The sequence below is a fragment of the Elephas maximus genome, chromosome 12 (genome assembly GCF_024166365.1).
Source record: "Elephas maximus indicus isolate mEleMax1 chromosome 12, mEleMax1 primary haplotype, whole genome shotgun sequence".
NCBI classification, from domain to species: Eukaryota; Metazoa; Chordata; class Mammalia; order Proboscidea; family Elephantidae; genus Elephas; species Elephas maximus.
In genome coordinates this window covers 83,717,234-83,736,525 of record NC_064830.1, presented here as the reverse complement: position 1 = coordinate 83,736,525, position 19,292 = coordinate 83,717,234, and the positions used below count along the sequence as shown (strand labels likewise).

Sequence of the window (19,292 nt, the reverse complement as noted above, 5' to 3'; positions counted from 1 at the left end):
ATCATCACAGGAGCCCCCATGTGGGAGCTGGATTGGTTAGGCAGGGTGAGACTTCAGGCAGGGAGTGTAGGAAAAAAGCTATTTTGGCAGTGTTTAGTGGCTGAAGTAGGACAGAAACAGTGGGATTGGAGAGTAGGCAGTGCCCACCAGAAATTATTAGATTTAAGATGTTCCACTAGTTTCATCCCATCTGGAGCAAGGGAAAATGAAGAAAACCAAAGACACAAGGGAAAGATTAGTCCAAAGAACTAATGAGGCACAAGTACCACAGCCTCCACCAGATTGAGTCCAGCACAGCTAGCTGGTGTAGGGCCACCACCACTGACTGCTCTCATAGGGATCACAATAGAGGGTCCTAGATAGGGCTGGAGAAAAATGTAGAACCAAATTCTAACTCACCAAAAAAAAAAAAAAAAAACCAGACTTATTAGTCTGGCAAATACTGGAAACCCCAAGAGTATGACCCCCCCAGACACCTTTTTAGTTCAGTACTGAAGTCACTCCTGAGGTTCAACTTTCAGCCAGTGATTAGACAGGCCCATAAAACAAAATGAAACTAAGTAGACATACCAGCCCAGGGGCAAGGATGAGAAGCCAGGATGGGACAGGAAAGTTGGTAACGGGGAAAGCAAGGTCGACAAGGGGAGAATGTGGACACATCATAGGGGGGTTGGCAACCAGTGTCACAAAACAACATGTATATTGTTTAATGAGAAGGTAGTTTGCTCTATAAACATTCATCTAAAGTACAATAAAAAATTATCAGGCAGAATCAGCAGCCTTGATGCATTGGAATGGTGGCAAGAGATCAGAATCTAGGATGGACCTTAGGTTTTGGGCTCAGATAATTGGTTGGTTAGAATGTCTCACCTGTGGGGAGGAGCTGCTTTAGGAAGGAAGAGGTAGTTGAGTTGTTGGGTTTGAGGTGCTTACGGTGCAGTCAAAAAGAGATGCTCTCTTAAGCTAACTCCTGAGGTCACCTTGTAGCTAAATGACAAATTGGCTCAAAAATTAATGAATATCACCCGAAGTACTATGCTCCTTTAAAAAATTACCTATATGAGACCAAACGGTCAACAAGTACTTTAAAACAGTGGTGAGACTGTGAGGGGCCAGGGAAACCAGATTAATGGAAACAGAACAACCAGAATGGAAATAACGAGAATGTTCATGCATTGTGAAGAATGTAACCAGTGTCAGTGAACAACTTGTATAGAAATTGTTGAAAGGGAAGCTAAACTGCTGTGTAAACCTTCACCAAAAACACAATAAAATATATATATATATATATTTTTTAAAAAAAGCTCTCTAGGCAGTTGGTTAGCTCCAGAGAGGGTGAGAGTTTAAGGCAGAGTTTGGGAGTCAGCAGCTCGTTGGCAGTGTGCTTGTCTAGAGAGGGTATGTATATTAAAAAAAAAAAAAAAGCAAGGATTTGGAGATGAAGCATGGGAACCCAAGTATTTAAGGGGCAGACCTACGAGCAGCCTGATGACTGAGGGTGGAGCAGACAGGCAGGAGAGCTGGGAGAGGGGAGAGCCACAGATACCAAAGGAGGGGTATGGTTGGTAGTTTAGCTGCTGAAAGTGGAGTAGGGTGAGGAAGGATAAGTTGTCTTGACTTTGGCAACTAAAAGGTTATCATTGAGATATCTTTAAATTAGTGGTGGGAATGGAAGGTAGTTGATATAGGATCACTCTGAGTCTGTGAGTCGGAACTGACTTGACAGCATCTAAGAACAACAACAATTAGGAGCTAGGAGCCCTGGTGGTGCAGTGGTTAAAGTACTTGGCTACTAACCAAAAGGTTGGTGGTTTGAACCCCAGCTGTGCCACGGGAGAAAGATGTGGCAGTCTGCTTCCGTAAAGACTTACAGTCTTGAAAACCCCGTGGGGCAGTTCTCCTCTGTCCTATAGGGTTGCTATGAGTCCACGGCAACTGTTTTTTTTTTTTTTTTAATTAAGAGGTTATGGAGAACTGTAGGTTTAGAATTGCATTGCACAAAAAGTGAGTAAATGGCTTGGGTACGATAACAACTGGCAGCTGACCCTGGTGGAGGAGATAAGAGGGAGTGCCTGGAACTATGTCTGCCTCCACAGAGAGTTCATGCTGTGACCAAAGAGGGGTTCTTCAGCTTTTTGGGGATAATGGGGGCCTGAAGTTGCTGGATCTTCCAGCTTTTCAGGGAGGGGTGGAAACCTGCATTTCTGTGTGAAATCTTCTGAATTTTTAAAAGTTGACAAAACCAAACCCAAAACCGAAACCCAGTCTGACTCATAATGACCCTGTAAGACCGAGTAGAACTGCCCTGTAAGGTATCCAAGGACGTGGCTGGTGGATTGAAACTGCCAACCTTTTGGTTGGCAGCAGAGCTTTTTACCACTGCACCACCAGGGCTCCAAAAGTTGGCAAGTACTCTGAAGTATAAAATCTGGCTGGTGCAGGCCAGACAGAATTTATCTGTTGGGAGGATGTGGCCACTGGCCTCTGTCTTTTGTTTTCATGGTTCTTGAATATGGAAGGAGAGAGTTAACTAGAAGGAATCAGGGAGTTAAGGAGATTTTAAAAGGAGACAGTGGGTTTGTGAGTCTTTTTGCTTAAGGGCAGCAGAAATAACTTCTTTTTCCCACCAATTTCAGCAAGAGTAATGGCTTTCCTGGTTCTTGTTCCAGTTTGGGTCCTGTATCTGTCTTGAAATCAGGATAGCCAGGAGGGTGAAATATGCAGAATGCCAGGCCTATGGGTGGGTGTGGTACCCATTCCCAGATCAAAGGGCGAGGGAAGGTAACAGAGTCAGCCAACACCTGAAAGGGGACTTAGAGGTACTGCAGGAGGAAAGAGCTGGAGCAGGAAGGGGTGACTGGGGCTCACAAAGAGGAAGGGCACCATTTGTTTTCTGAGGGTTAGGGGAAGGAGATAAAGATGATTGCACAAGCAAGCTTGTCAGCGGTCCCCCCCACCCCAGCCCCCGCACCACCACGTAGTCTCTGTGGAGGCTCCCTGCTGAGTGTTAAGGCGGAGGTGGAGTAGGAGGTGGAGTAACGGGTTTGAGGAAGATGGGGAAGATTGGGAATGGCTGGTAAGAAGCAAAAGGGAGCCCACCTGAACACTTTGAGAACAAAGTTTCTCAGCCTCAGCACGATTGACATGTTGAGCCCTGTCTTAGTCATCTAGTGCTGCTGTAACAAGAAATACAAGTGGATGGCTTTGAGAAATTTATTCTCTCGTATTTTTTTAGTCTAGTAGGTTACAAGTCCAAATTCAGGGTGTCTGCTCCAGGGGAAGGCTTTCTCTCTCTGTCGGCTCTGGGGGAAGATTCCTTGTCATCAGTCTTCTCCTGGTCAAGGAGCTTCTCGGGCACAGGGACCCCAGGTCCAAAGGACATGCTCTGCTCCCAGTGCTGCTTTCTTGGTGGTATGAGATCCCCAACTCTCTGCTTGCTTCCCTTTACTTTTATCTCTTGAGAGATAAAAGGTGGTGCAAGCCACACCCCAGGGAAACTCCCTTTACCTTGGATCAGGGAGGTGTTACAATCCCACCTAATCCTCTCAACATAAAATTACAATGACAAAATGGAGGAGAACCACACAATACTGGGAATCATGGCATAACCAAGTTGACACATATTTTTGGGGGGACACAGTTCAATCCATGACAAGCCCGATAACTCTTAGTTGTGGAAGGCTGTCCTGTGCATATAGGACGTTTAGCAGCATCCTGTAGAATCGAGTGGCCTCTACCCACTAGATACCAATAACACACCCCTCTCCCCAGTCATGACAGCCAAAAATGTGTCCAGATCTTGTCAAATGTCCTCCGGAAGGGGAGGGGCACAATCACTTCCCCACTCTTGAGATCATGAGGCATTAGAAGGACTGTTAATGGGACAGCAGGAATGTGTGTTGGCAGTCCTCCTGGTTGTGTGATTTCTCTTCCTCCCCCCAGTAGCAGCAGAGAAAGTGAACTGTATTTTAAATGAGATTTACTGGGGTAGGTTATAGGGGGTGGAGGAGGTGCCATATAGAAGGACAAGGGTGGAGGGTAGAAGGGCTGATGGTGTGGCTGGGACAGGAGTGTAGGTGAAGGGATTCACTGTGTGTCTAGGTTAGATGGAGAAGTAAATCTAGATGGGGGCTAAGGAAGGTCTGACCTCGGGTTCCTGGCTGAACTTCCCTCAGCAAGCAAGCAGCTGTCTTTTAAATGGAAATGATAATAATACCTCCCTCTTAGGGTGGTTGTGGGGGTCCCAGGAGTTAATGCACATAAAGCACTTAGAGTAGTGCCTGGTGCAGACCAAGTGCCCAATAAGTTAGTTATTATCGTTAGTCCTTTAGTTGCAGGTGACAGAAAACCAACTTGTATTTGCTTTTTGAGAAAGTAAGGCCCAGGGTAGGGCCAGGCTAGCTCAATCCGAAGCTCCATGGCATCACCAAGCTTCATTTCTTCTCTTCAGCTGTCACTGTTTTGCTCTGCTCCCTGCTGCAATGCCAGCAGAAATAATTTCTTTTTCCCATTAATTTCAGCAAGAGTAATGGCTTTCCTGGCTCTTGGTCCAGTTTGGGTCCTGTATCTGTCTTGAAATCGGGATAGCCAGGAGGGTGAAATATGCAGAATGCCAGGCCTGTGGGTGGGCGTGGTATCCATTCCCAGACCCAAAGGGTGAGGGAAGGGAACAGACTCAACCAAATTTGGGACCTTTAGCACTGAGGAGAGAGGATTCCCCCAAAGGAACATCAGGAAGCTGTTGCCAGAAGCACATGCTTTAAAAATACAAACAGAAGTCTTCTATGCATCCTGTTAAAGCTTTTTCCCCACTTAACAGAATATTTGAATCACTGTTCCAAGTTACTGCATATATAGCTTCCTTGTTCTTATTGTTGGGTGTAGTATAATTTTTTTTTAACCAGTTCCCTATTTGTGTACATTTGAGCTTGTTGCCAGCCTTGTGCCATTAAAAGTAGCACTTTGTTCCTCTTGATTACTTGATTCTAGCTCTGATAGTGCTGCCAGGGAGGCAGTAGCTTAGTTAAAGTCAAGTGCTCAATAAATCCCCGTCTTCTGTCTGGACTTACTCCTAGGTGCTGTGTACTGTCCTCCTTCCAGTCCCCCGTTTATGCCTCTTTCGGAGTTCTGGAGAGGTCTGGATTGCAGTCTGTTTATGTGCAGGTAGTCCCGACTTAAGACACATTCAAGTTACGACGAACTGCACTTACCATTGTGTTTTATTTTGGTATATCTTATCGTTGGTAATAGGTACTACATACAATGTTAAAACATGTCTAAGTTTATATGTGATGTTTCCAACCCCCAAAAACAAAGGTCGGATTTATAAAGATACTGATAAATAAAATGCAGTAATCATGAAAACTAAAAAAAAAGAGATATTCGACATGTCAGAACTGACAACAGTCATCAGAACGTAACCCAGTCATAAGTTGGTGGCTACCTGACCTACTCCTCAGTTGTTGACTATCTCATTAACCGACATTTAGCATTTATGACAACAGTGGCCGTGAAGCATCCCCTACCTCTAGGAGGGTCTCCAGGTTGCCTGTAGAAAGCTCGGCCGTGCTGCCCCTCACCCTGTGCTCCCTCCTGCCAGCAGGGGCGCCATGTCCAGCTGCAGAGCAGGATGGCCTCCTCTGTGGCAGTGGCCTCCAGGCAGATGCCCAGGCAGCCCTAAGCCAGAGTGGGCATCTGGTCTGGGTCCCCAGCTCCTATGCGTCCTGATGCCCTGTAGCTCAGAGTTGCTGTGGGATGGGAAGGGAGGAGAGTTATCCAAGAGGGAGTTGGGAAGATAGGATTGATTGCGAGTTTAATGACATCCCAGAGTGAGCCGAACTGGGCCTAAAGCCTCTGCCTGGGGGGTTCGGGTGCATGGCCAGGCCCCCAGCCCCCTCACTGGAAGTACTGGGATCATGAACATAGGGCTTGCAGGGGTGGAAATGGAGTGCAGGAGGAAGGCGAAGTGGTTAAGCTGTGGGCCCTTCAGCCACACATCCTGCTTAATCCAGCTTTGTCTCCTCCAAGCCTCCTGCTCTGCAGAGGAGTAATCCATATCTGGACTTGTCACAGTGATGAGCACATCAGTAAATCTTAGCTGTTTTTATTTCTGTGATCATATTTTCTAAATAAAAAAAATCAGACAAATGGATGGTCTGAAAACAAGAAGAATTCCTCCATTTTCACATAACACCAATTTTCGCATAACAACCTGGTCTTTGGACCCTAACCATGTCAGAGAGTGAGGAGTGGATATATTAATCTTATCTTTGGGCCGTAATAAACCTTGAATGCATCCTCATGATACAAGATAGAACAAATGAAAAAAAAACTTAAATTTTCTAGATCTTCTTATGTATTGGTTTCCTAAGGCTGCTGTAACAGGATAAAATGGGTGGCTTTAAGGAACAGAAATTTATTGTCTCAGAGCTCTGGAAGGTGGGAGTCTAAGATCAGGGTGTTGGCCATGGTGGTTCCTTTGAGGGAGAATCTGTTCCGTAACTGTCCTAGCTTCTGTAGCTCCATGCGTTCCTTGGCTTGCTGGTGCGGTGTTACCTGGTGTGACTTTCTGTTTGTCTCTGTCTTTTTTTTTTATAAGGATACCACTGTGATTGGAGTGGGGCCTCATGTTGACAGATAACATCTTCAGAGGCCCTATTTCCAAACAAGGTCATGTTCACTGGTATCAGGAGATACAAGTCAATCTGTAACACTTGGGTAAAGGGTTTGGAACATGATTTAACCTCTTAGAGGTTTTCTAGTTTTTTCTTTTGAAACAGCTGTTGCCTGTCTGTACTGTGACTTTTCCATTTTGTGACAGGTGAGCCGGGAGAGGGCTGGATTCTCTGTGGTGAGCTTGGGTCCTCAGTGCTGTTCTCTGCCTTTAGGTCCAGTCAGTCACATGTTGAGGTCATAATGCCTTTGGAGTGTCGACCTTGACCTTGTAGTGAACTGCAACTAAAGCATTTTCAGTTTTAGGGTAGAATTATCTTAGATGATTCAGACCCTGTTCATCAGAATCTCTGAGAATCATTGCTTGAAATAATTTATTTAGTGAATATTTGCTTTGTACCTATGAGTAAGGCATGGGCTAAGCACTGTAGGGAATATATGGTATTTGAAAGTTTTAGTCCCTTTAGGTATAAAAAACCAAAACCCAGTGTCGTCGAGTCGATTACGACTCTTAGCGACCCTATAGGACAGAGTTTCCACGGAGCGCCTGGTGGATTTGAACTGCCAACCCTTTGGTTAGCAACCATAGCACTTAACTACTATGCCACTAGGGTTTCCCCTTTAGGTGTAATATTCTTAAAAAAAAAAAAAAAAAGGCAGAGACCACGTATTAAAGTAGTAAACAGTAGCCTTAAAAAAAAAAAAAAAAAAATTAGCTATCCTTTATTGTTTGCTATGTGTTGCTATTCTGAGCACTTTACACACTGTCTCGTTTAAATCTCATAAAACAGTCCCATTAGGAGAGTCCTGTTGTCCTTATTTTATAGTTAAGGAAACAGGGTCAGAGAACCTGAGGGCATGTAACTAATGAGGGGTGGAGTTAGAGATCCCAATTATAAAAGAGCTGCAGGTGAAATAGGGAACTTCTGAAAGAGATGGCTCTGTTTTGTGGGGTTGGGAGATAAAAGACCAAGTAAGTCTGTATGAAGAGATCACATTTGAATTGAGGCTTGAGGGCTGCTAAGATTTTGAGAGGTAGAATATAGGGAAGGAGCTTTGAGGGCAGGGAATGGTGAGGGGTATGTGGGGCTTGATATCGGATTGATTTAGTCTCATTTGTTGAGTTATTGTCTTGGAATGGACCCTCACAGCTGAGCTGGGGAGGCACATGATTTCTGCATGACATAAATGTGGCTGCAGTCAGGAAGTTAAGCTCTAGATTGACTGTGGAGTCTTAGGTAATCAGAACGGAGGAGGATTAGTCAGACTGGAGCAGTGGGAGGAAATTTTCTGGAGAAGATGGAAATTTGATGGGCCTTAAAGGAATGGAAAGGATTTTGAGAGGAGAGGAGTGGGCATTCAGTCAAGAGGAGTGATAACATCAGAAATAGGACCCTAAGAATGAGCTTTTTTGTCAGCACTGGCAAGATATTTCATTGAGAGGCTGGGTGAGCCAGGACAGGCTGACCAGTTGAGGGGCCTAGGAGATTTTATGAAAGGGCAGGACAAAGAGCATGTTGGCAACTCCTTTGTGAGAGAATGTGGACAGGTTCGATAGGGAGGTGGAGCATGTTGGCCCTGGAGTGGGCCTCCTTGCTGGACGCTGGACGGGGATTCTAGCCAGCAGCTGTGGGAGACAAGAAAGCCACTACCGTCTCCTAGCACTGGAGAAGACACCTCTAACCTCTTCTTCCAGCAAGAATGGGGAGTGCTGGAAGGGGAGCCATTTTCAGGACAATAGTTTGTTAATCCATTTGCTCATTCACTCAGCGAATACTCATTGAGAGCATGCCACGTTCAGATACTGTGCTTGGCTAGTGAACAGCACAGGCATGGTCCCTCAGTGGAGCATGGCCTCACCTCATGCCTTCTGACAATCCTCCTCACTCCAGTCCTCTTCTGCTCTTGGTTGTGCCCTGATGCCCTGTGATACTCAGTGTTTTCAGATTCCATCCAAATATGAATGTGTCAGTGGGGGAGATCCTAGTGTAGTTGGACCTAGGTTCCCTCGGGATGAGTAAGGCAGCAAAGAGCGAAGACGTCTCAAATCCCTGTTGTCAAATTGGGCAAGCAGCTGACCTGGGGGAGATTCTTATATAAGATGTCAGAGAGGGTCTTCAATGAGCTGAGGTTTAGGGGAGTTGCTTTTTTGGAGCTGATGGGTTGGCCAGGTAGAGTTACCCAAGAGCATATGATATGTCATAGTCCTTAGTCACACAGCTAAGACAACCTCCACGTGGCCTCTCAGGTGGTGGCCTGTGTCAATCCACATTACATTGGGGGTCCTGAAATGGGGCATAAAGGAGGCACACGCAGGTCCAGCCTGCACTGGAAGTGGAGCCATTTCTAGGACAATAGTTTGTTAATCAATTTGTTGATTCAGTCAGTCAACAAATACTCATTGAGAGCATGTCGCTTGTCAGACAGTGTGCTTGACTGGTGAACAACACAGGCATGGTCCCTGCCCCTTTCAGGTCTCCGCCCACTGGGCCTGATTCCCCAAGGATGTGATGTCACAGCCCTCAGCGGTCAGGCTTTTAGAGGGGTGTATGTTTCTTTCTTTTTTTTTTCTAATTTATTTTGTTGTTGAGAATACACACAGCTAAACATACCAGTTCCACAGTTTCTACATGTATGATTCAGCAACATTGATTACATTCTTCTCATCGTGCAACCATTCTCACCCTCCTTTTCTGGATTGTTCCTCCCTCATTAACATAAACTCACTGCCCCCTGAGGTTACTATCTAATCTTTCGAGTTGCTGTTCTCGATTTGATCCCATTTAGATACTCCTTAAAAGAACATAATATTCAAGGCAGACCTTTTTTGTATATTTCTTTTTATCGTGGGTTCTTTGATTTTTCTCCTTAACAGATAAAGCTACAGACCCAAGCGTGTCGGAACAGGATTGGTCGGCTCTCCAGAATTTCTGCGAGCAGGTGAACACTGATCCCAACGGGTAAGATGACTTTCACACACATGATTGACTAGCAGGTGCCTGCCTTGCTCTCTCAGGGCTATTTCACACAGTTAGGCTTGCTTTCTTGTTTGTTTTTTTCCCCACAATCTGTTGAGAACATTATTTCATTGTTCTGCATATAGCAAATTCCTGGTATTAAAAAACAAAAACGGAATAGTCACTTTGCAACTGGCAATTATTAAAAAACATTTAAGTAGTGTTGTTAAACACTAATGGTCAGGAGAACTCTGCATGTTGCAGACAAAATGCAGCTGGGTTACGTGAAAGAGATAATTGTATTCTCTGTCATTTAAATATAATCTTCTTGGGTAACAAAAACCAGGAAGAGGGTAAGGTTTTATTGAATTGTCTGTTTCCAAAGTGTCCGATTAGGAGCTGAAATATAAAGTCAGTCATCCAGATGTTTAATCTATATGTTGCTGAATATTCAGCTATTTTGAAATGAGCCAGAACTTTGATCCCTGTTTCTCCTGAAGTGTTTACTGAGCATTTATGATACGACAGACAGGGTCTGTGTTGTTCAGGACCTGTTACATGGGGGCTGGGCCTGCTGACTGTCCAGCTTGGAGTTTGAGGGTTTGGTTGGCTGGAGGGAGAATGATGTGCCCTGGACAGAAGGAGGACCCTCGGGCTGTGGGTGAAAGAAGGGGGAGTGGAGTTGGCCCCCTCCGAGGCTCGTCCTGCATGGGCTACCTGCCAGTCACGTTCCACCTCTGCCCTGGGACACGAGCTCCTGGCAGAGAGGTGACTTTACTGAGCATACCCTGCGTGACCGCTTAGTGTGTCCTCCCCTCTCAGAGTCCAGGTCTCTTTGTTTTCCCTTAGCCCAACACATGCGCCCTGGCTGCTGGCCCACAAGATCCAGTCTCCACAAGAGAAGGAAGCTCTTTATGCTTTAACAGTGAGTGCAACTTGCCCCTTAGCCTAAGCCTTCCTGTCCTGACGCTGAAGAGGTTGCTGGGAGGGACTTCGCCTTTGCTCCAGGCTCTTTTTGACTGTGTCGGGGCATCTGGGAAGTTCATATTCACAGACCCTGAGAACAGCAGGCTGTAGGGAGTCCTGGGCTCAGATTGCCCCATCTTAGATCTGTTTCTAGAGAGCAGCACTGAACCCGTTTTGGGAGAAGGAAAGGAAGGTTTTATTTTCTTTCTTTTCTTAGGCCAGGGCTGGCAAGTCCACGTGTTCACAGGGACCAGCCTGGTAACATAAATGAGTGAAGCAGCTGGGTAAAGCCCACAGAACTGGAGAGCATGTGCTGAGTTAAAGAGTGCAGCTGCTGCACAGGGCCATCTGGCTATTGGCCAGGCGTGAGTTCGGACCCAGTATTGATAGAACTTTCCATTTTCCGAGAGAAACCATAAATCCACATTTTTATATGAATTCTCTGAATATTTATATGCTTATGACTATTTTGAAATGTTGAAAACCATGTGGACCCAAGGAAATGTATGTAGCCCTAGGTTGCCCCTTTTGACTTACCAGTTCTTGGGCACTACATGTCAGATAGCCGCCTCTGGGGAGAGGTGATTCTCTGACCAGTTTCACCTGCTAAAGGAACTTCCCTAAAAGGTGAGGTTACCTCAGGGCACACAGACCTCACAGAAATGTTTCCGGGGTACAAACCTGGCAGTTAAACAGCAAGATCCAACAGGTGGCATATTTTCTTAATCTAAAAATGTTGCCCTTTTCCCAAAACCCCAGTGTCATCATAGGCTTGGTAAAGCATTAGCTATGGTACCAGTAAAGTCACCAGCAAGTGCTTATTAGATTCCAGGGAAGCCCTGGTGCCACTGGCTTCCCCTTTCTCATGGCGTCCCGTGTTCTGTGCAGGTGTTGGAGACCTGTATGAACCACTGTGGAGAGAAGTTCCACAACGAAGTAGCCAAGTTCCGCTTCCTGAATGAGCTGATCAAAGTGTTGTCTCCAAAGGTGAGTACCCCCCCACCCCCCAGACTCAGCCTTGCCCACTGTACTCCACCTGCCCGTAACCTTCAAACTCCTGTCACCCTTCTCAGGCCAGAGCAGGACTGTGCAGGGACAGAACCTGCCAGCTTGTCTCAGGCTTGTGAGAGGTCTGAAGCTTTCTCCTTCAAGGTCTAGGATGATGGTCATCCTTATCAGCTGCCCTTTTATTGCTAGCATTTTCAAATTCTCCCTTGTGAATGGATGGTCTGGAGGAAGTCTATCTTGGAGGCACAGCTTTCCTGGTTGAGATAGCAAGAGAGAGTTGGTGTAACTTTACTTTCCATATCACTTCTTGCCTCATTCTCTGCCTTTTCCTTCCCAGCACTGTCTTAACAATGTTCCCCACTGTTCTAGGGTAACAAACATTGGTTGAGCACTTACTTTCCCTTCTCAAAATATGGATGTCCTCAGTGATATAGACAAGGTGCAGATCTAGGCTCCTATATGATGGGCGTTTAATTTTAGCAGTTTTGGAGATTGACTCCTTGAAACCTAGAAGGAGCTTTGGGGCTGGGCTGTGCCTCAGCCCTCTGTCTTAGGTTGTGTCTCGCTCTTAACCAGCTATGGGCAGCTCACTTCTGGGCCTCAGCAGCCATTTCTTCAGTGAAAGTGCTTGCTAGATTGTCCACTAAATTTCTTTCAGCTCTATAATTCTCTTTCCTTTTTCCTTTCAGTACTTAGGGTCCTGGACCACAGAAAAAGTTAAAGGAAGAGTCATTGAAATACTCTTTAGTTGGACAGTCTGGTTCCCAGAAGACATCAAGATCCGAGATGCTTATCAGATGCTGAAGAAACAAGGTCTGGCTTCTCTTTGCATTCCCTTTTGACAGTATGTTGTTTCTTTTTTATATGCCTTGTAATTTTTTGTTGAGAGTTGGGCATCTTGGTAGGACAGTGGGGACTGAGGTAAATAATTTTTATGCTTGAAAATGGGCATAACTTTACTTCTGGTAGGCCGTGAGTTTGAGAGGTTGAGTCAGTTTAGTCAGAAGTTTGAGCTCGGTTTAAGATTTGGCGTTGCTATAGTTACTCTCAGTGTGTTGTTAGTTGCCATGGTGTTGGCTCCGATTCGTGGTGACTTTTAAGTATAACAGAACAAAATATTGCTTGGTGCTGCACCATTCTTAAGATCCTTCATATGTTTGAGTCCATTGTTGTGGCTGTTGTGTAGTGCCTTCAAGCCTGGGGGCCTCATCTTCCAGCTTTATATCAGACGGTATTCTGTGGTGATCCATAAGGTTTTTATTGGCTAATTTTCGGAAATAGATCACCAGGGCTTTCTTAGTCTGAAAGCTCTGGTGAACCTGTCCACCGTGAGTGACCCTGGTGGTACTGGAAATACCAGTGCCATAGCTTCCAGCATCATAGCAACACGCAAACCACCACAGTAACACTCTCTGGTGTTACCTTGTGCTTAGGGTGGGGGCTGATTTGCCAGAGCATTTTTCTCAATATCTGCTCCACCCTGAGCTTTAGGGCCTCCCTTTGCTCTGTACCTCAGAGAACACAGAGAACATGCTCTTGCCTCTCTCTCCCAGCAGTAGACGGCTGTTACTCAGCATTTGTTAGCCTGGTAGCGGGGGCTTGTTTTCTGTTCAGATGAAGCCTAAGCCTTAGGCAGGCCCCATGTCCGTGAGTCTTGGGGGTAGGGCCTACTTGGTGACCCAACTGAGGGTTGGGACCCAGGGCACATTTCTGCTGCTCCCCCAGGGGTAGAAGGTATTTTTTCCCCCCTGATTTTCGTTCCCCAGCTGTAGTGAGTTTTCACCAGTGTTCCAAGGGCTACAGCGTTTGTTGTCCCCGCGGCAGCGTAAAGCTTTTGTTCTGTAGGGTGATAGAGGAGAGGATTTAGGTGGGGCTGTAGGCCCTTCCCATTCCTTTTGTGAGCCCGTGGTGAGGCATGCAGAGATGAGGCTGTTCCCGTTTTGTTGTTCGACCCCTAAAAGCTCTGTGTCCTCTTGCTAGCACACTAGCCTGGAAGGAATTTTTAAAAACTTTTGCTGAATTACTCTTCCTGGTGTTGCCTCCCATTTCTCCTTGGACCGCTGTCCTTCCTTAGATTTTAGGTTAATTGGTTGCCCTGCATCTCAGCTCTATTATGGATTCAAGGGAAGTTGTGAATTTGCAGGTTGTCTAGTGGTTTTTCTGTTGTTATCAAGGTGGAATGATGTTGTTCCCACCTTCCTGTGTCCAAGGCAGAAGTTGGGAGTCTTCATTCCTCTTTATCTTGGATTCTTTAGAAGAAGGAATCTGTCAAGTACACTCACTTAACATTTTTAGGAGTTTCATCAGGGATCCCACAGTATCTTCCTGAGCTGTGGGAAGATATGCATCTCCATAAAATGGTCAGTGTTTTTCTAGCATAAGGCCCACAGACTGCTATTCCTGGGGTCTGGTTCTTCTCTTGCTTACTTGGCCATAGTTGTTGTCTTGTTCTTCAGCCAAAGGTGCCCCTGAAGGCTGTGATGTCTCTGACTTTGTGCTGGTTCCTGGCTTCTCTTGAGAGATTATGCAGAGCCTTGATTATACCATGACCCTGAGTATTAAGATTGTTGACAATGTTTTCCTTACGGGATATCGGGAAGCAGGAGTTTCTGAAGTCGATGGGTACCCATATCACTGTCTTAACTTTATGAATTGCATGTTTTAGGAATCATAAAGCAAGACCCTAAACTACCAGTGGACAAAATCATACCCCCACCATCTCCCTGGCCCAAGAGTTCCATCTTTGATGCTGATGAAGAAAAGTCAAAGGTAAGGAACTCTTCTCTGACCTTGGTGGCTGATCTGGAGTCTGATAAGACCTTTTCTTAGAGACTCTACTTGAAATGTCCCGTGGAAGGTCCTCTGATCCCAGCACTAGAGTGTGGGAGAGTGTGGAAAGGTGGATTAGTGAGTTCTCCTCTGCGGAGCAGGTTCTGGGTAGTGAGGTAAAATAAGGCCTGGATGGGCCAAATACTGTGTTCTTTGTATTAACCTCCTTCCTTATCTGTACAGGTGTTCCTGGGGGAAGGGAAGGAAAAAGGATAATTCAAGGGGAGTGTGGGAAATGTGGGATGATCAGCCATATCCAGTGTATATGTGGCATTGAGGTGAGGATTGGTAATGAGGAGAGAATTGGTTGTATATTTGCTCAGATCTTTTCTAATGCCAGTAAGCTTGACCGCACCCATTTTCCTTTCACTTCTGCCTCCTGGAATTACTACTTCTAAGACATCATTGAGGAGAGGGAAGGGAAAAGGAAGGTAGTCAACACATGGGCCAAGACCCAGAGATATTGGTAGTGCTTCTGTACAGGGAAATGGCTCTTTGGCACTACTGATGGCAGTGCTTTTGTCCATTGGTATTCTTGGTCGGTCACAAGGTCTGGGAAGTGTAGGACCAGGCAGGTTCCATGCCACGTGTGTGTTTCTGTCCGGTGTGCTCTGCCTTCCAGGTGCACCCTCCTGGGTACTCTTCCCTTGGATCTAGGTGCTCAGTGTCCATGAAGTCACTGTGGGCAGAACAAGCAGCTTTACTCTAGATCCTGAGCTGCCTTTCTGGTTCTTTTCCTACTTGTTATTTTACAGTTGCAGTGAGTGGGGGGCCTAGGGAGGGGCATTGACTTTTGAGAAGCAGTCCTGTATCACCTTGAGCAACTTAGGTATACTCTCTGGAACTCAGTTTCCCTATCTTTATTGCCAGTTTCTCTGTCTCTCTGGCCATGTATTCAACAAAGATCAAGTGGCTCCTATGTGCCAGATATTCTGCTAGGCATTGGAAATAAACTGATGGACAAAATTAGGGCTGGAAAATTCTCTGTTATAGAGGGCTGTTCTGTGCACTGTAGGATGTTTACTGCATCCCTGGCCTCTGCACATTAGATGCCTGTAGCACACCCTCCCTCTCAGTGTGTCAACCAAAAATGTCTCCAGACATCGCCAAATGTCCCTAGTCCTTCCCCCTCCACACACACACACTCCCTGTTGAAAACCACTGGTCTGTGGGGATATTCATAATACCTATATCATAACGTCATAGTGAGGATTTGCTAAGGTGCATATAAAATGTGTGAGCTGTTATTAGTATGAATTCTGTTGCCGTCGTTACCACTCTGCCATTTGACACAGAGGGAATACAGCGCTTGTTCACTCTTTTCAGCTTCTGACAAGGCTTTTGAAGAGTAGCCACCCTGAGGATCTTCAGGCTGCGAACCGGCTGATCAAGGATCTGGTCAAGGAGGTAGGCACTTTCTAACTGGTTCCATGGAGGCAGCATTTGACAGGGGCTGAAGGACAGTGGAGCCCTGCTGGTGCAGTGGTTAAGAGCTCAGCTGCTAACCAAAAAAGTCAGCAGTTGCAGTCTACCAGCCACTCCTTGGAAACCCAATGGGGCAGTTCTACTCTGTCCTATAGGGCCACTGTGAGTTGGAATTGACTCAGCGGCACCAGGTTCGGTTTTTGAAGGACAGTATGTATGTGCTTGAGGGTGTGGATGAATAGTGGCTGGGAGAATGGATGGCTTCTTGGCCCAGAACTGGGGAACAACTGTGGGGTCCCCAAAAGGTAGCAAGATGGTGGCTCAAGCAGAAATCCTAATGCAGTACTTTGTTCATGGGATTCAAAGCATTTTATAGACGTCAGCTTCTGTCCTAGTGATAGGTACTGGGTGGACAGGAGTCCAGGTTCAGGAATCTTTATTTTCCAGAAGAATTGAGGCTGGTAGTAGAAAGGAGCAGTCCACCAGGTGCCCAGACTATATTGTCGCCCCCAGAATTCCAGGCTTTGACTGTTTTCTTCATCCACTGAGTGAACATTCCTGCTCACTCAGTGTTCTCATGACTTCCCTCAGCTCTCTGCTGCCCAGGGGTATGCCCTGTCCCGTCTCCCTCACTTCCATCCTCTTCTTTCTCTTTAAAGGAGCAACAGAAGTCAGAGAAGGTGTCCAAGAGAGTCAGCGCGGTGGAGGAAGTCCGCAGCCATGTGAAGGTGCTGCAGGAAATGCTGAGCATGTACCGTAGGCCGGGGCAGGCCCCACCAGACCAGGAGGCCCTGCAGGTAATCCTTAAAGCTTTATGTTGGTATAGCAGACAAACTGTAAATTGCACATATTTAACTGGGGCATACTTTAAACCTGACTTATGAATTTGCAATGGACTAAAGAGGATGCTAGAGGCTGCTGCATGCAGATTCGAAGCCCCAGAGGCCTTGCTGTGGGTCCCAAGTGTGTGTTGTGAAACCTGGCTGTTTTCCCAGGTCGTGTATGAAAGATGTGAAAAGCTGCGGCCCACCCTGTTCCGGCTAGCGAGTGACACCACAGATGATGACAACGCGCTCGGTAATACTTCTTAAAAGTTCCTTTGTCTGGATGTCAGCCTAGAGTGTTAGCTACCCTCCAGCAGACATGGTTGCTCCTGTTGTGCAGCTGTGGCGCCAGGAGCAAGAAAAATGACCTTCACGTTTGATGGTGATTGGGCCAGGGAAGGGCACGGCCTGAATTGACTTAGAAGTGATTTCCGGGAAACCAAGGCTTGAGCAGGAAATCAGCAGCAGGTCTGAAAGCAGAGGAACGGGTGGCAACTTACCGAGCAAATGGGGTGTGAGAAGAGCACGCTGAACGGAAGGATAGAGGGGCCAGCGGAGGCCTAAGCCAGCTGTGGTGCTGCATCTAGAAGAGTTCATCAACTTAAGCGCCTTTGGGGGTCAGCTAACCAAAATGAGGCAGGCTGATGGGGCATAGTAGGGTCCGTTGTCCACAGGTATTACAACTTTTATTATGGACAATCTGAAAACACATCAACAGTGAGAGAATAAATCCTATGTACCCTTCACGTGTTTTTAACAATTACCAACTCACAGCTAATCTTCTGACTTTCTTTCATGCATACTCTTCTCTTCTTCCCACCCAGCCCCAAACCAAAAAGCCAACCCAGTTGCCATCAATTCCAGCTCATGATGACTCTGCGTGTGTCAGAGTAGAACTGTGCTTCATAGGATTTTCAGTGGCTGATTTTTTTTTATTGTACTTTAGGTGAGGGTTTACAGAGCAAACTAGTTTCTCATTAAACAGTTAGTACACATACTGTTTTATGACATTGGTTAACAACCCCACGACATGTCAACACCCTCCCTTGTCAACCTTGGGTTTCCTGTTACCAGTTTTCCTGTTCCCTCCTGCCTTCTAGTCCTTGGCCCTCAGCTGGTGTGCCCCTTTAGTCTCGCTTTGTTTTATGAGATCAGTTGCTGATTTTTCAGAAGTAGATTGCCAGATATTTCTTTTGAGGTTCCTCTGGGTGGATTCGAACCTCCCACCTTTCAGTTAGCAGCTGAGCTCAGTAACAATTTGTACCACCCAGGGACTCCATACCCATCTCGACTTTGGGCTATTTTCAAGCAAATTCCTTCATTTCAAAATAATCAAATATTCTGTCAGTGTTCAGATATTGCTGCTCATTTCTTCCTCTCTCACTTTTTTTTTTTTTTTGGTTACAGTTCTAGTCAAACGAAAGAAGAGACATACTTTGTAATTGATTGATATTTCTTAAGTATATTTTAATTCATAGGTTTACCCTGCCCCATCTCTCTCTTTTTTTTTTTTTTTTCCTTGAATGAATAACAGGTCTTTTGCCCTGTGGACTTTCTCTTGGTCTCAGTTCTGCCGATTGCTTCCCCATGATATTTAACATGTCATTTTTCTGTCTTGATAATTCTTATAAATTGCTAACTAGATCAGGAGGCTTGATCAGATTCAGGCTTGATTTGGTAGGGGTGGCAAGAATACTTAATAGGTGGTGTTCGAGAAACACATGGAACTTGATGTCCCTTTTGTGATACAATTACTGCCTAAACCCGTTATTTTTGCACTGGTTGTGATGATGTCCAGAGGTGTTCAAATTTAAGTTTTTAAACAACTTGCACATGCCAAGTAATAGTCATTGGCTGAATTTAGCCCCTAGTTGTCAGTTTGCAGTCTCTACCCCACAGAGAAGTAATTTTCCCATACTTGGCCTGTCTTCATTTAAATAGCCATTGGCCTTGTTGCTATTCTCATGTCTCTCAGGAGAGATTGGTTTGCAGGTAAAGCATGCCATGGGATGCTCTGCCCACAGCCAGAGTTGCTTCCCCTGCTTCCTTAGGGCTGCTTCGCATTTGGTCCCTGGTGCCCTTTCTGAATATGATTGGTCTATGTTGATAGGGCTGGTCATAACCCACAGGTGCCCTTGAGATGTTGGAGACACTGGTCTGGCTGTGAGACCAAACTAGAATTTAGAACAGCACTCTCCCTGTCTAATAGCAATAGAATGTAAACCATGTATATAATTTTGAATTCCCCACTAGCTACACTAAAAAAAGTAAAACAAGTGACATTAGTTTAATAATCACGTAGTCTGTATTTTCAATCATTAATAAGATTTACATTCTTTTTTGTATATGAAGTTTTGGAAATTCAGTGTGTGTTTTATAGTTACACCACACTTCAATTTGGATGCCAAATTTTCGTGGCAGACACTTCACCCGTATTTAGATTTCATAAAATTTACAGCTGAAAAAGTAGGTTTACGTACCACATTTCTCCATACATACTTAAAAACTATCCAATAACTGAGTCAAGTACCATAAAAATAGTTTTAATATTCGCATTCACATTGACAAAATTTCAGGTTTCAAATTTAAATTAATTTAGATTAAATAAAGT

At 45.5% G+C, this 19,292-nt stretch overlaps 1 protein-coding gene across 2 annotated transcripts in view; it reads left to right on the top strand.

The window, feature by feature from the left end:
- The window catches only part of GGA2 (golgi associated, gamma adaptin ear containing, ARF binding protein 2), a 34,263-nt gene that overhangs the window by 1,811 nt on the left and 13,160 nt on the right, over window positions 1-19,292 (top strand). For both annotated transcript variants that reach the window (XM_049903669.1, XM_049903668.1), the window contains exons 2-9: window positions 9,548-9,632; window positions 10,479-10,554; window positions 11,484-11,582; window positions 12,293-12,416; window positions 14,269-14,372; window positions 15,759-15,839; window positions 16,517-16,654; window positions 16,853-16,934. In XM_049903669.1, the coding sequence (XP_049759626.1) occupies window positions 9,548-9,632; window positions 10,479-10,554; window positions 11,484-11,582; window positions 12,293-12,416; window positions 14,269-14,372; window positions 15,759-15,839; window positions 16,517-16,654; window positions 16,853-16,934 (789 nt within the window). The remainder of the gene's footprint in view (window positions 1-9,547; window positions 9,633-10,478; window positions 10,555-11,483; window positions 11,583-12,292; window positions 12,417-14,268; window positions 14,373-15,758; window positions 15,840-16,516; window positions 16,655-16,852; window positions 16,935-19,292) is intronic.